At 44.5% G+C, this 14,521-nt stretch overlaps 1 protein-coding gene across 4 annotated transcripts in view; it reads left to right on the forward strand.

Moving 5' to 3' along the window:
- The window catches only part of CRB2 (crumbs cell polarity complex component 2), a 77,785-nt gene that overhangs the window by 44,192 nt on the left and 19,072 nt on the right, over positions 1-14,521 (forward strand). For all 4 annotated transcript variants that reach the window (XM_075112111.1, XM_075112112.1, XM_075112110.1 and 1 more), the window contains 5 exons: positions 1,654-2,355; positions 4,661-4,856; positions 6,492-6,631; positions 7,115-7,297; positions 8,228-8,341. In XM_075112111.1, the coding sequence (XP_074968212.1) occupies positions 1,773-2,355; positions 4,661-4,856; positions 6,492-6,631; positions 7,115-7,297; positions 8,228-8,341 (1,216 nt within the window). In that variant the 5' untranslated portion in view covers positions 1,654-1,772. The remainder of the gene's footprint in view (positions 1-1,653; positions 2,356-4,660; positions 4,857-6,491; positions 6,632-7,114; positions 7,298-8,227; positions 8,342-14,521) is intronic.

Below are 14,521 nucleotides of genomic sequence, written 5' to 3' on the forward strand. Positions count from 1 at the left end.
AAGGGCCGAGAGCTGCTTACACGACGGCATGTAACACCAAGGTTTAATGCTGGCGTTTGCTTGACCTCCAATGCCAGGCAAAGTCAGGATAGTCTCGCCAGAAGCATTAGCCATTTCTCAGATACCATTTACTATTTCATGAGCTTTACCTCTGCTTTGTGGCCATTTTTCATAGACATTTTCAAAACGCCTGCTATATAGTTGTTTGCAGAGTGACTTCCAAGTTTGCATGTTTCATAACACGTTTGCAGGAATCAGTCTGGGGTCTCTCTGCTCCACAGCTTCTCTCCTATGTATCCTGGAATGGAGCAGAACAAAAAGCTCTCATATCAGAAAGCTGCAGTGGGATAAGGGGCTAATGTCTGCGGCCTTTGTGAAAGGAGAAGTTCCCCGTTTGCATTGCCTTTGCCCCTTTATACTATTTTTGGTTGTTTTCTTGTTTTCTTTTTTTCTTTGGAAAGTGTATAATTGTGTCATTGAGTCCAGGGCATATATCCTAATCCTAATGTCAAGGCGATTATCTCCTGTCCCCTGGGCTGTTCTGCCCTTTGATTAGATTGTTTCACAAAGTGAATTTGAAATTTCTTTAGGAAAAGAAATTAGGATTCCTCCTATTCTTCCATTCTGCTCTACTGACAAATACCTAAATTGAACACTTCTTTGTTTTTTATATCACATAACCTGTATAATCTTATTTATATGAATTACATTTGCAGTCCCGTGGGCATGTCCCATCACATTTCTGGATGGTGGAATTGCTTCATCAGCCTTTTAAACACTGCCATTTTTGGGGCAGCAAAGCATTGTGGCTGGGTGTGAATAAACTGAGCGCACCCAAATGCTCCCAGATTTAGGGGAATCTGGTCTCAACACTAGTTGCAGGTATCTGTATATTAGACTGGTGTTTTGGCTCTGCATGTACTAAGAGTTTGGATCTAAAATGCCATCAGTACAGTGAATCTCATCAGGCTCTGCTTTCCTTTGCTATTCTTATAACACCTAGAAATTTCCTGCTGTGTAAATTTACATGTCTGACCTGCGGGGAGAGGGTGCCTGGCCAGTGATTATCAAACTTGGAGCTGCTCCATGTAATCGGAGACTGGGGGAAGTGTGCCAGTTTGGGCTGGGCTGTTTGTGGCAGCATCTTGAAATCACTAGCGAGAAAAATGGTGTCCCCAGAACAAGCAGCTGGGACATTAAGAGCCACAGCCAGTATCCTAAGACGTACTGTCTGCCTCTCTGGATTGCAAAGCACAAGCCTTGTGCCCCACTGGTGAAAGGGGTCCTTGAATTTTACACAAAGTTCATCTTGTGAATGGATTTAAGGTGACACATTTCACTGCTCTCAAAGTGACTCAGGGATGAATAAGCACAAGTAAAATGGCTGATTTGTGAGTGCCTCCTGAAAACAGGCATTTGCTCACCCGCCTTAGCAAGAAATTCCTGATTGCCATCACATGAAGGCGTGTTGTGCATCTTCTTTACAGTTGATGTTTGATTCTCCAGTATTCTTCTCAGCTAATGGCTAGAATAGCCCCTTGCAGTGTGGAATTTGGGTGGGCAATCTGTGAGCTGTATGTGGTGATGGGCAGAACAACTTTCTTCTTTTGGGCTGTGAATGCTGGCTAACAAAAAGTCTCTTTTTCCCAACAGGAACTTCATACTCTGAAAATAATAGCAGCTGTTCCTCATCCCCATGTGAAAATGGTGGGAGCTGTAAGGATTCGGAAGTGGGTTACCAGTGCACCTGCCCTGTGGAGCCTGTAGCCTACATGGGCATAAACTGTGAACTCCTCTATGATGCATGTATTAAACACGAGTGTCTTGCGCATAGGATTTGCAACGGGACTCCAGGACTCATGGAATATGATTGCATCTGTATGCCTGGCTTCACAGGTATTGATTGTAACGTTAATATTAATGAGTGTGAGAGCGACCCATGTAAAGATCCTCGTTTTGAATGTGTAGATAGTGTAAATGGATACACCTGTAAATGCCAAACAGGACTGAATGGCGAAGGCTGCCAAACAGAAAGCTCTGTGTGCTCTAGCCACCCCTGCCTAAATAATGGAACATGTGTCGAGGGTCCGGGGGACTATACCTGCATCTGCCCGCCTGGCTTCACCGGGGCCAACTGCAGAGACAACATTGATGAGTGCATCTCCAACCCCTGCCAGAACGGAGCCATCTGCCGAGACAGGGTGAATGAGTATAGCTGTTTCTGTGTGCCTGGGTTCCAAGGATACAACTGTGAAATAGACATCAACGAGTGTGCGTCCCGGCCCTGTAAAAACAATGGCACCTGCCTGAATGAGATGGATCACTATTTGTGCAAGTGCATCCCCGGCTACACAGGTACTTTTCATGCTCATGTACTAGCCGGGTGGTTGGGTTGCGTCTCACTGTCGTGTAGTTCCACATCAGCCTGCTGCTGATGTATCTTGCAGTGTTAGTAGCCATCCTGAGAAGCTCTGGATTTACAGTTATGAGACTAAATCTGTCTTGCACTAGTATTTCCGGCGTGTTTGGTACCGTGTGTGAATAATGGTGTAGGGCTTGTTGTTGTAGCTTCTGAGCAATAGCCGAGGCTTTGACTTCCGTGGATGGTATGGATGTTGAGAGACATGGATCTAAGAGTGAAAGCGGGTGGACTGTCTGAGGCTTGAGTGCTAGATACAAAGTAGATGTGATTAGCTCTCACTATGAAATTAAGGGAGATACAGAAGAGATTTATTATCAGAAAATGTATACTTAATGTTTCCAGAGATAATAACTTATCTCTGCCTATCTGGCCTGTAGTTCTTTGTCCTGCCCTGCACGCTTCACCTGAGGGAAGCAGACTTTTTGGAATTAAGTGGCTTTTAGTTGGAGATTTCTTCTCCAATTCTTTCACACCCAGTGAATGTTTTTTGGCATGTGACATAAGTATCTCTTTTTTGTGTATCTGTGCTAATGGTGACTCAGAGAGTAATCTACACCTGTGAGTTATCTGTGAGGGAGGCAGTGGGGGGGTTCTCCTTTCTCCGGCCCTGCTTATCGGAGTGGAATGCAACTGCTCTGCGCCCATGTCTGCCTGGTACCACCCAGCACATGAACTTTCTCAGCCTTCCTCATTGTCACAGATTGAAGTGTTTAAAGAGTTAGGTTGCTGCAAAGGAATGCTGCTGATTACCGGTGGAATGAGGAGAAGTTACAACATCAGGAATGCAGTCCCTGATGCTGACTCACTCTCTGATAATGAACAGAGATGAAGGGGAAAAAAAAGCAGAATTTCTGTGTAGGCCTTAAGATTAGTACTGGTTTTGAGTATCAAGCATAACTCTGTCTTTGCAAATCAGTTTCTTTGTTATCTTTATGTTGAATCTTCAATTCAGGATTGTGGGATTCCCCTGCCAAGGAAGTGATAAAATGACCGAGGCAGCTGGAGAAGCTTGTTGTGCTCCAAGTTATTCTGATGTCAAATATGAGGCTTTGCCTTATGATCTAGTGCTTCATCCAGAGGTTCTAGCACCACTGGCTGGCAAGGCCAGGCTGGTTCCTGGTGCTCGCAGCTGGAATTTGGGTGAAGGAAGTTTTGCATGGGTATTGACGGGTTTGAACCAGCAGATTAGGGGGCCCACATTCCGCCAGGATTAGGATGGCCATGTCCGCTATGTGGTGAGCCTTTGCCAAGAAGGGGAGCTTAGATGGATTGGCAGGTGCCACTGTAATGACTAAGGTTTGGAGGTGATGCCAGGCCACGGACAGCTCAAAGAGGTGGAATGTAGTATGTAAGATAGTTGCATAGAAGTCGCGCAGGAGGTCTTATTCTGTCAGGGAAAGTTGAGGCTTTAGACCAAGAATGTGTGACTTGCTGTTATTCTTGACTAGTAGTATTGGAGCTAACACCTAACTTTTAATAGCATTTCATAATAAAATTACTAATATCTAGCATCACTGTAATTAGTGTTTTGCACACATTTAATGCTTTTTTCCTAGGTATCTCAAAGCAAGTTACAAATATTATTTAAACAAATGGAACAATGTTTTGGAGAAGCAGGTAGAGATCACTTTCCCCATACCCAAAATGCAATGGTCTCTGATGTAGAACACTGGATCTGATTAATAGCAACGCAACACACGTGAAGAGTACCGTATCTAACTGTAAGAGCTATACAGTATATGAAAGTTTAAATAACACTGACTAGCAGTGTGATTCTTCTCTTCCCATCCCTGTCCTCCCTGCCCTCAAAGGATCCCAAACCAAAACAGCTATCATTAGATTTTATAACAGCTGTATGTAAAGTCAAGATTTTATGGCTTACTCAGAAAATGCATGTTAACTGTGAAGTGCTGACTGACTGGCTACTTCAACAAACCTGAACGAAGAGGCTCTAGCTTTGCAAATACTGGAAACTGTTTTTGGTTTTGATAGAAAATCCAAAAGTCTAGACAAAATAATTTTGTTTGCAAATAAAAATTAAAGGTCCTTACTTAATTGGTAAGAATCACATACTGTCTATGAGCTCCCAGTATTCTTATGGCAAAATTAGAACAGATCACTGAGCTAGCCAGTTTGGGCTGATAACGTGGCTTTTATGATTCTAGCTGAGAAGTCCAGGCAGCAGAGACATACTTTTCTGGATTTGTAACACAGATATTTCTCTGTTTTGTAACAAAGGTGTGAACTGTGATGCTGAAATAGATGAATGTGATTCAGAGCCTTGCCAGAATGGGGCCCTGTGCAGTGATCATGTAGGGTTCTACACCTGCACCTGCGCACCAGGTTACCAAGGAATCCAGTGTGAGGTGGACATCGATGAATGTGCGAGCCAGCCGTGCCAGCACAATGGGACGTGTCGTGACCTCGTTAATAGGTGAGAAATCAGTGTTGTTTGGGCAATGAGATGCCAGACTGATCTAAAGGTCTACTTAGTGTAACCTGTGAAAATTGGAGTAGAGATTTGTGGGGGTAATTGGATTTAGTGTTTTGTACATCCTAGTGGCAGTAACGGAGTGATTTATGGCAGTAAGCGAGAAGGCCCCTCCCAGCAGCAGAGCTCCTAGGATACTTAAAGGAAGGTAGGAAAAGATTCCTGCTATTGCTTCCAGCTGACATACCACATACAAAGGGAAGTGATTTGCGGAGCAGGAACAGCAAAGGCAACTGCTGAGAACATACCTGTGTGCCTCAATTTACTTTTTCACAGGTAAGGTGTAAACTCGGGGTTGCTGAGGGTTGTCTGCTCTGTCATTAGTGTGGCCTGTTTGTGCAGATGGAACTGTCTTTTCCTCTGCCCCACAAGTGGGTGTGAGTACTGACAGCTGAGCTCCATTTGCTCTTTCCTCATACTGGGAAAGCGTTTGAAACTGGCCCACATAACATCCTTGTCTCTAAATTGGAGAGAAATGGATTTAAAAGATGGACCACTCGGTGAATAAGGAATTGGCTGGATGGTCACACTCAAGAGTTGTGGTCAATGGCTCAATGTCCAAGTGGAGACCAGTGAGGAGTGGTGTTCCCTGGGGTCACTATTGGGACCAGTGCTGGATAACATCTTTGGCAACATGGACAGTGGGATGGAGCACACCCTCAGCAAGTTCGCTGATGACACCAAGCTGTGTGGTGTGGTCAGCACGCTGGAGGGAAGGGATGCCATCCGGAGGGACCTTGACAGGCTTGAGAGTTGGGCCCGTGTGAACCTCATGAAGTTCAACAAGGCCAAGTACAAGGTCCCACACCTGGGTTGGGCCACCCCAAGCACAAATATGGGCTCAGCGGAGAAGGGATTGAGAGCAGCCCTGCGGAGGAGGACTTGCAGGTATTCATTGATGAGAAGCTCAACGTGACCCAGCAATGTACACTTGCAGCCCAGAAAGCCAACCATATCCTGGGCTACATCAAAAGCAGTGTGACCAGGAGGTCAAGGGAGGTGATTCTGCCCCTCTACTCTGCTCTGGTGAGACCCCACCTGCAGTACTCTCTTCAGCTTTAGGGCCCCCAATATAAGGAGGATGTGGACCTGTTTGAATGAATTCAGAGAAGGGCCACAAAGGTGGTCAGAGGGCTGGAGCCACCTCTCCAGTGAACACATGCTGAGAGAGTTGGGGTTGTTGAGCCTGGAGAAGAGAAGGCTCCAGGGAGACCTTATAGCAGCCCTCCAGTACCTGAGGGAGGCCTACATGAGAGCCGGAGAGGGGCTTTTCATAAGGGCATTCAGTGAAAGAAGGTAGATTTAGATCAGATATAAGGAAGAAATTCTTCACTATGAGGGCGGTGAGGACTGGCACAGGTTGCCCAGGGAAGCTGTGGATGCCCCATCCCTGGCAGTGTTCAGGGTCAGGTTGGACGGGGCTTTGAGCAACCTGGTCTGGTGGAAGGTGTCCCTGTCCATGGCAGGGGGTTGAACTAGATGATCTTTAATGTCCCTTCCAACCCAAACTGTTCTGTGATTCTATGGACTTTGCATAAATTAAGAGCTTATGCATTGCTCTGTTTTGCTGCCCCACAGCTACCGTTGTGACTGCAGTGACACGGGCTTTGAGGGGGACCACTGTGAGTTGGATATCCTGGAGTGTGCCTCTGAACCCTGTCTGAACAGTGCCACGTGTGTGGAGGGAATAAAAAACTACAGCTGTGCCTGCTGGCCAGGTAGGTTAGAAATCTAGTTTGCTATGCCGGCATGTAGGAGGCACTCTGCAATGGAGAGCACATGCTAAATTGCCATGTTAAAGAAGTAAAGAATTAATGATCATACGCATGGTCCAGTGTGATTTTCTTTTTTCATTGTGTGAAACAGTGAGGCTGCCACTGCTGCCTTTTACAGGCCTTCCCAAAATCTAGTTGACCTCACTGAGAATCAGGGTGCATTTCCCAGCAACCATAAAATTTTCTTTCTCTTTTCTGCCATTTTCCATCATGTGTTTTTTCTATCATGAGGTAACATTTTCCTGCAAATTGATTATTTGGCTCCTGTGTTTGACATAGCAGAGAAAGTGGAGGGGCCTGGGTGTCCCTACTAGATGAGCGGCAGTGTCTTCTGGGTCTTATTCTCATGTTCAAGGCAGCCACAATATTTGGGAAACTAGTTCCAGTGAAGTTGTGCGTGATGTTGACAGCGATGTCTCCTGGCAGGTTACACGGGGCAGCACTGTGAAGAGGATGTGGATGAGTGTGCAACAGATCCTTGTCACAATGGAGGTGTGTGCTTTGAGCGATCCAACCAAGCCTATTACGGAACACGACCTGACTTTCCCAGTAACTTCAGCTACAGCCAAGCAGCTGGCTTCCTCTGCTCGTGCCAGCCAGGCTTTACAGGTGAGCTATGCAGTAAAGGTTCATCCTGTCTGCACCTGATAGATGCTGCGTGGTTTGAGGAGATAGGAATGAGCAATGTTACCTGTGCAACAAAAATCACTTGACTGGTACTTCAGAGGGGGCAGCAGCCTGATGCATCAGAAATGTGCTTCTGTTCACATACTGTATGCATATATTGCAGACAGCTGTCTGAATGTCATTCTCTGTCCAGCAAGCCTGCCTCAAGGCTGAGGCGACAGCCCGTGCACTTTCCAAGTGCTTTGATGAATGCCCTCTGGCTATGCAGATGCCAAGGTTGTTTCTCTTTGTCAGTCTCTCATGCATATGGCAGAATTCATCCCTACAGGATATCTGTGAAACTCCTCATCAGAGGAAACTAATTCCCTGGAGTCCCAGATAACTCTTCTAGGTGTTTCCTAGATGAGACTACTCTCATGACAGCATCTGTGTAACCAGCGTGGGTAGGAGAAGAGGGGGTTCTTGATACCTTGCTCTTGAAGCTAGAAGCTCTGTGGATGTTCGACTGAAATATCACCCTTTCCGTGGTTTGCAGATATGTATAAAAGGCTGGATTTAACAGCTGGGGAAATTCCCTGGTAGCAGAGGCTAAACAATAGTACTTTATTCTTTTTTTGAGAGAAAAATGAGAGTTTGGTCCACTATTGCACAGATAGAAATGGTTCAGAAGTTCTGATCCTGCCTCTGCTTCCTTTCACGACACTGGAAAATCATTTGAGCTCTCCATACTTCATTTTCCCTAATTGTTTCAGTGATAGTATCTATTTGCCAGACTGTCTGGAGAGACATGTTATAGTTCAAGAAATTATTTTGCATTTTTAGATGACAGAAAAGAAGTGCAAAAAATTGTAAATGCAGTTGTCATTCAGATTCTTTTCTTTGCTGATGCGCATTTGTGTGTTCACTTTACAGGGGAGACCTGCTTTATTAACATTGATGAGTGCGAGTCCCAGCCGTGTCAGAATGGAGGGCTCTGCGTGGACCTTATTAACGGCTTCCTTTGTCAGTGCCTGCCAGGTTATTCAGGTAATGCTGGTGAAGGGGGTGGCTGGAATCAGGTCCTTCTGGTTAACTAATGCTGAGCTGCTGCATTGCTGCCTGGCTGCAGGACTGGATTCCAGCGCTGGGCAGCCCAGGCTGCTGAGCAGGGCTGAGGTGAACTGCCGGGAGCACGGTAGTGGTGCAGTGTGATACCCACACTTCAGGGCTCAAATGGCATGGGAATGCTATGTGACTTCAGTCAAGTAAGTTGATAGGGTATGAACTTGATTTTGAGACGTAAGATCAACTGTGTAGAAGAGCCTAAGATCAGAGTTTCTAGGCAATCTCTGTCCTGGAGTGAAACACTGGAGAACTGTGGGCTGGTTTGTTTTAATACACGTACAGTGAAGGTGAACAAAACCAGCCTTCAAATAAAAAAGGGGTGCTTAAAATTGTCGTTGTCACAAGCTACTGACTGTAGCAGATTGGGTCACCAGCACGTGAAACGTCTGTAAAATATCTCCGTTCCCTAACGCCCCTGGATGATAAAAGCCAGCGATTTTTGGCTGAAGGCAGTAATCTGCTATGTTAGGAGGTCAAAAGGTCTTTGTGATGTGAGTAAATGAACCCTTCTCTGTTTACAAGGGAAGGGGGAGTCTGGATTCTTACACGAATGCCCTGCCTGACCCTAATGGGTGGGTCTGGGTTTTCTAGCTGAGAAACTAGGGGATAGTGAATATTGCACATCAGCTCTGTTGGGAAGGTACGCCGCTAACTGGTACTAAACCTCATCTTAGTTTAAAATACTTGTTCTCAGTTTTCTGCATCTGTAAATCCCGTGTGTACTTTCTGTTTTGAGCAATTTAACACCAAAAAGTAGTTTATAAGAAAGGTGGTCCCCAGCACAATCTTGTATTCCTGTATTTTTGAGGTGGATGTAACATTTCTGCGGTGTTACTAGGCTGCCATCTCGTGGGAAAAAGAAAAACTTGATTCAGAAGAAAACCTTGTCCTTTTAACTTCGTGCAACAGCAGGTAGCAGCATTCCAGAGACTAGCTTAGGCCTTTATTTTATGGGAAAGTATTCTGTCTTCCTTCTGTGGTCATAGTGGTTGAGCTATGTTGGTGTACCTCTCTCCAGCTCTTCGCTGGGAAGACCTGGGTACTTTCACTCCTAGGATCTGAGATCAACTCCTAGTTAACACCTTCTGTAATTGGGCTGAATTCTTTGTGGGGTTTTCTGGCCTATCTTGTTTGCTTTGGATTCCTAATTGAGGCTAGGCCAAGAAAAATTTGCTTTTGTAGGTGAGGTCTTTGAAAATAGGCTTTTCTCTAAACTCTTTATTGCTACTTTCTTGGGTAGTTACAATGCTGTAGTCATGAACTGCAATCTTGGCCAAAGAGATGGTTTAAAGTTTATCCTACTTGTCAGAGTTCCCGCTCACATATGTGCCCGGCTCCCTTTTGCTCCTTCAGTGCCCCAGCACCCTCAACAGGGTTCAGAATTTCATTGTGCTTTGCCAAACTGCAGATCTGTTTAATCCTTTCCCATTTTTAGCGTGCAGAAAAGCTGACAGAAACACAGGATGATGGGCAAGGGAGTGCTAGAGGTCGTTCTGTTGCATCAAATTTGGGTTCATTAATACTTGAAGGGGATTAGAAGCAGGTTGCTCTTCTGGATATTGCTTTTGGTAAAGGACTTCGTCTCAGCAGAGGTAGTTCTGACACATTAACACCGTGAAAGGCTGGGAGCAGTCTGTGAGATCAGTGAGTGCGTGTGGAGGAGTGAAGCTGACAGGGAAATAATAGCAATTAATCTCCCCTCCTTTGTCAATTAATCCCAGTACAGTCATGCTGGGTAAACAGCTTATTACTTCATATTAGGATCACAGAACAACTTTGTGAAGCTTCCCATAATGTTTCTGTTCAAAACGCATTTCTGTGGCAGCTTAGATCTGCCATGAACCTGGGTTTAAGCTGCCTCCGCTGATTAAAGTGAACTTGCTACTCTGATGAAGAATGCTTCCTTGGGGCGGCAGGGGTTCTTTCTGTATTTTTTTTCTTCAGTCGGAGGAATTTGGGGAGTGTTGGGATAACATTGAGAGTCAGGAGAAATTCTTTCTTTGCAAATTAACTGCCTCAGCGCTGTCTCGGGCTACAGCAGAGCAGGGAGATGAGCCGGGTCTCTCCGAAATGTAGTTGCTCCAAAAGTGGTGCCTCATTCCTGACAGAAATACATCACAGGTCCTGAGGAGTCTGTTCACTGTGTCAGTCTGTGCTTTAGTAGAGGATGTACCCTGACAGGATGTAAGAAGTATGAATCAAAAGATTGCATGGGTACTAAACAAAGTGAGAAGGAGAATGAATCCTGCATAGCCTTGGAAATTGTCAGCTGTGGTCAAGAGAAAAAGCGTATTGGGAAAAGTCTGTCCTTTAGGAAAAAAACATCAAAATGAATTCTTTACTCATAGGAATGGTTTCAGTCCATCATGTATGTACTAGGCAATAGTTTAGGCCAGGATATGAAAAAGACAGGTACCTCCGTTTGGAATGGGAACAGATTTTTACCCTGCAGGAATGCAATCACATTTGGCTCATTCATTCCTTAAAAACTTCTAAATGGCCTGAGCACTCCCACTTATATTTGCACTCCTGCTAAAGTTGCCTTTAGAAAGACAGTGTCCTAAAACTGTCCTAAAACACAGTGCTGTGGCATTGGTCGGCCTGAATGAGAGGGGAAGAGCACCATCATTTCAATGGCTGACATCCCTTGGCTGTGGCACCTTGTGATCTGGTAAAATTCTGAGCTTTTTTGCACATGGCTGAGGAATGCTTCTACTTCTATGAGAAATCAGAAGGTGATGTGGTGGTAAATTTGGGAGTGACTGTGATTGTGAATGTGTCTCAATATAATTGGTGTGCTTATTGACCACCGTACTTTGTTCAGCCATTATGCCTTTGTCAATTGTCCTTAAAGAAGTAGGGTACCTTCTCTGTAGCTGGCTCTAAGTGGTTACTCGAAGAGCGCTAGCCCAGATCAAATAGGCTTGAGTTCCTGGGTCATGGGTCACAAAATAAATGGGAGATGCTTCTTCCTTCTAACCATCTGAGGACAGATTTAATTTTTTTGTGCAGGTATTTCTTGATGTAGGATTTGTTTTAGAGATGTAGCCTCTACAGAAAGGGCAGCTAAAAGGTTAAGATAGTAAAGAGATTAGAGGACTGTTACCCCTTCAGCAGAAACCCTTTTGGTAAATATAGCTGAAGGGAACACTTTAGCAACCCCCCGCCGCTTCCCTTCCGTTCCACATTGCATCTCCCTTCTGGATCGTGGCTTCATGGTTGATCAGACCTTTTGGCTTTCCTGTCATCTGATCAGAAGGCTGCAAGAGCATACGCTTTGGTCTAGATCCTGCTTGTGTCTAGGTGTCAGGTGAGCTTTGAAAAGCACCCTCTGAGATTCTGCTGCTTGTGACTGCACAGCCTGTTTTGAACTAGCCCTTTGCATAGATTTTCTCACTACGGACAGCCTGAGGTGTGCCAGCTCACCATGGTTAAAGACTTTTGAGAGGATTGTTACTGGTGGAGCAACTCTGTTGAATTAAAATTTATTTCCTTGCTAACAGAAATGGATGAAGCCCAGCTTAATGTCATCTTTAGAATTAGGCCGTGCAACTACTTGGGCAGAGCAGTGTCCCAGAGAGACAGAAGCATTCTCCTGTGCATAGGTATGCTGAGATGGCTGTCTTCTAATGGTGTCTACCCAGAGAGATGGCTTAAAGATGTCAGGTATTAGACTAGATTCAGCGTGTTGATTTTAGCATAAAAAGCTTATCAGCAGTGTTTACTATTTTCAGTGTTATCACTGAATTTGCTTGCCAGGAGGCCACCGCTTGCAGTGTTGTGAACTTCAGGCAGACCAGAGTCTCCTCTCGTTTCCAGAAGGCTAGCTCTTGAGACTAGGATGGGTGTGTCTGAAGCCTGGAAAGAAATTCCTAGATTTCTGGGACTCATTTACCAGTGGAAGGTACTCATCTCTATCTAAAGAATATGCGTGAAATTTGGAAATTTCTGTCCAAAGTTCACTCTCCATTTTGTGATCTTTTCTCCTAAGAACCCTCTGACATATTTATTGTTCTTTATCTTGACCTCCACCGAGAAGTTTTGCAAATGATTAGGAATAAAATAATTCTCTGAGTTTAAACCCCATGACTGATTCTTGTAACTTGCATGATTGCCAGTGTGCAAGAACGGGGAATTAAAACCTCTAGAAAATGAATAATCTGATCCTTTTAATTTCTTTAGAATCCTCCAGTTTCAAAGAACATAAGCAGTTACTCCTTAGTCATGTGTAGTTTGAAACAGATGTTCAGTGATCCACTATTTTGGCTTGTAAGAGGTCTTATTTAAGCGTTTTATTTTGCATTATATGTACTATTTAGGATTGTCATGACTCTGTATTTCTCCATCCTCATTCTGCCTCTCTAAGAGAACCCTAGTCTGTATATATCCTTAAACTGATCCTGGGAAAAGAAGCAATCACAGTTTCTAATCAGCGATAGTTCATGTAATGAATTTAAAAGGATGTAGTGACTAGTAGGGGATCAGAATCTGTGCTGACTTATGCTACGGGGGTTTGGGTACGGTATATTTCCAGTCAGAATATGCAGATAGGCTCTGTGTTATAGACTCTGTGTGTGTATGTAAATATATACGTCTGTGCATAAATCAAAATATGGATCTTTTTAAAGGGATTTAATGTTCTCAAGTCTTCACGTTGTTATACTTTATTGTTGCAGTAGGGGGTTGAATGGGCACAAGCTATGCATTTGTTTTCTCTTGAACAATAACAGAAGGGTCATACTCGCTAATATAGATAGCATTTAAAATCTTTCTAGGATAGGTCTATGTGTGTGTAGGACCCAGATGTGACTATGTGAGAAGTTTTGACTCCAAACAAACACTTGCCATATCCCTTCTACTTAAAATATCTGTAGAATTGACTGGCATGTTTGGGTTGAGTGAAATGAAGGAAGTAAAATAGCTACAAAAGTTGTTGGAATGCTTTCTTTTACTATCTTAAAATGATAGTGCTAACACAGATTCCGGACTCTGACATGTGGGAGTTTTTGTTTGCTTGTACCTGATGTTGATACTAACAGCGACTCCAAGTTTAGGGAAAAGCTCCCAGATAACAGTCCTTCACAGAAATAAGAACCTTCTCTGGGTTCCTTACAACATGAAAGTACAATTCTGCCTCTGGGAAGTTTACAATATGAAAGTAGCCACTTTTTTATTTCCAAAAAATAACCAAACCCCACCAGAGCCACAGAGAAAAGGAGAAAAAAAAAAAGGATTGCAACAGCTAATTTTACAAGGCTGCTAACGAGGAAAGAGAGAGTTTTGATTCTGCAGTCCTGTGTTTGAACCAGCACAGTCAGCATAATGCAGGGAATTTCCTTCCATTCAGTTTGACTGCAGAGAAACAGATCATGGTAGTTAAAACTTGATACTTTTCTTGGTGAATATTGCAGGGGGGGAAAGGCTTGTGCTCGCAAACGCACAGAATAGAGCACGTGGAGGAAGGAGACTACATGCGGTGCTGGCCCCAGAGGTAGTCAGCACTGGATGTACAGCAGGGCCCAGGTTGCCTCGGCATTTGGGACTCTCCTTATTCGTATGGTTTGGATATTACACAGTGGTGGAAACGCAGCTTTTTGACTTAGCCTATAAAGAAAAAAAACCTCGTATTTTGGCCTTGTTTGTGGGATTTGGCGGACTCCCTTGGGAGGCGGCAAGGGCAAGAGATTCTCTCTTGACTTTTCACTGTTGGAGCTAGTGCTGTGGGTCCTGCAGGGTATTACTGTAATGCACTGAGTGGGAATACACTGCGAGTACGCATTCTTCATGTCAGCGCTGACAGAGGCCAGCTGGGGAGGTTTAGAGCAGGGCTGGATTAGATCTCGCTACAGCGCAGGTCTCTTCTATATTGGCTGGTTTCATCTCCAATCCCTTTTTGCCTGACTGGCATCAGGGAGCGCTTACACACATTCTGCTGGTTCAGTCCAGCTTTTTTTGTCATACTTCTCCCCCCGCCATTCACCCCTATTTTTTTTTCCCTTTACTGTCACAAATGTCCACAAGGAGTCGGCCATGAAATCTGTGCTGATTGGCGTGATCCTGAAGGGAATTTTCCTGCTAGCAGGTAATGAGATCTATACAGTA

The sequence above is a fragment of the Phalacrocorax aristotelis genome, chromosome 17 (genome assembly GCF_949628215.1).
Source record: "Phalacrocorax aristotelis chromosome 17, bGulAri2.1, whole genome shotgun sequence".
NCBI lineage: Eukaryota > Metazoa > Chordata > Aves > Suliformes > Phalacrocoracidae > Phalacrocorax > Phalacrocorax aristotelis.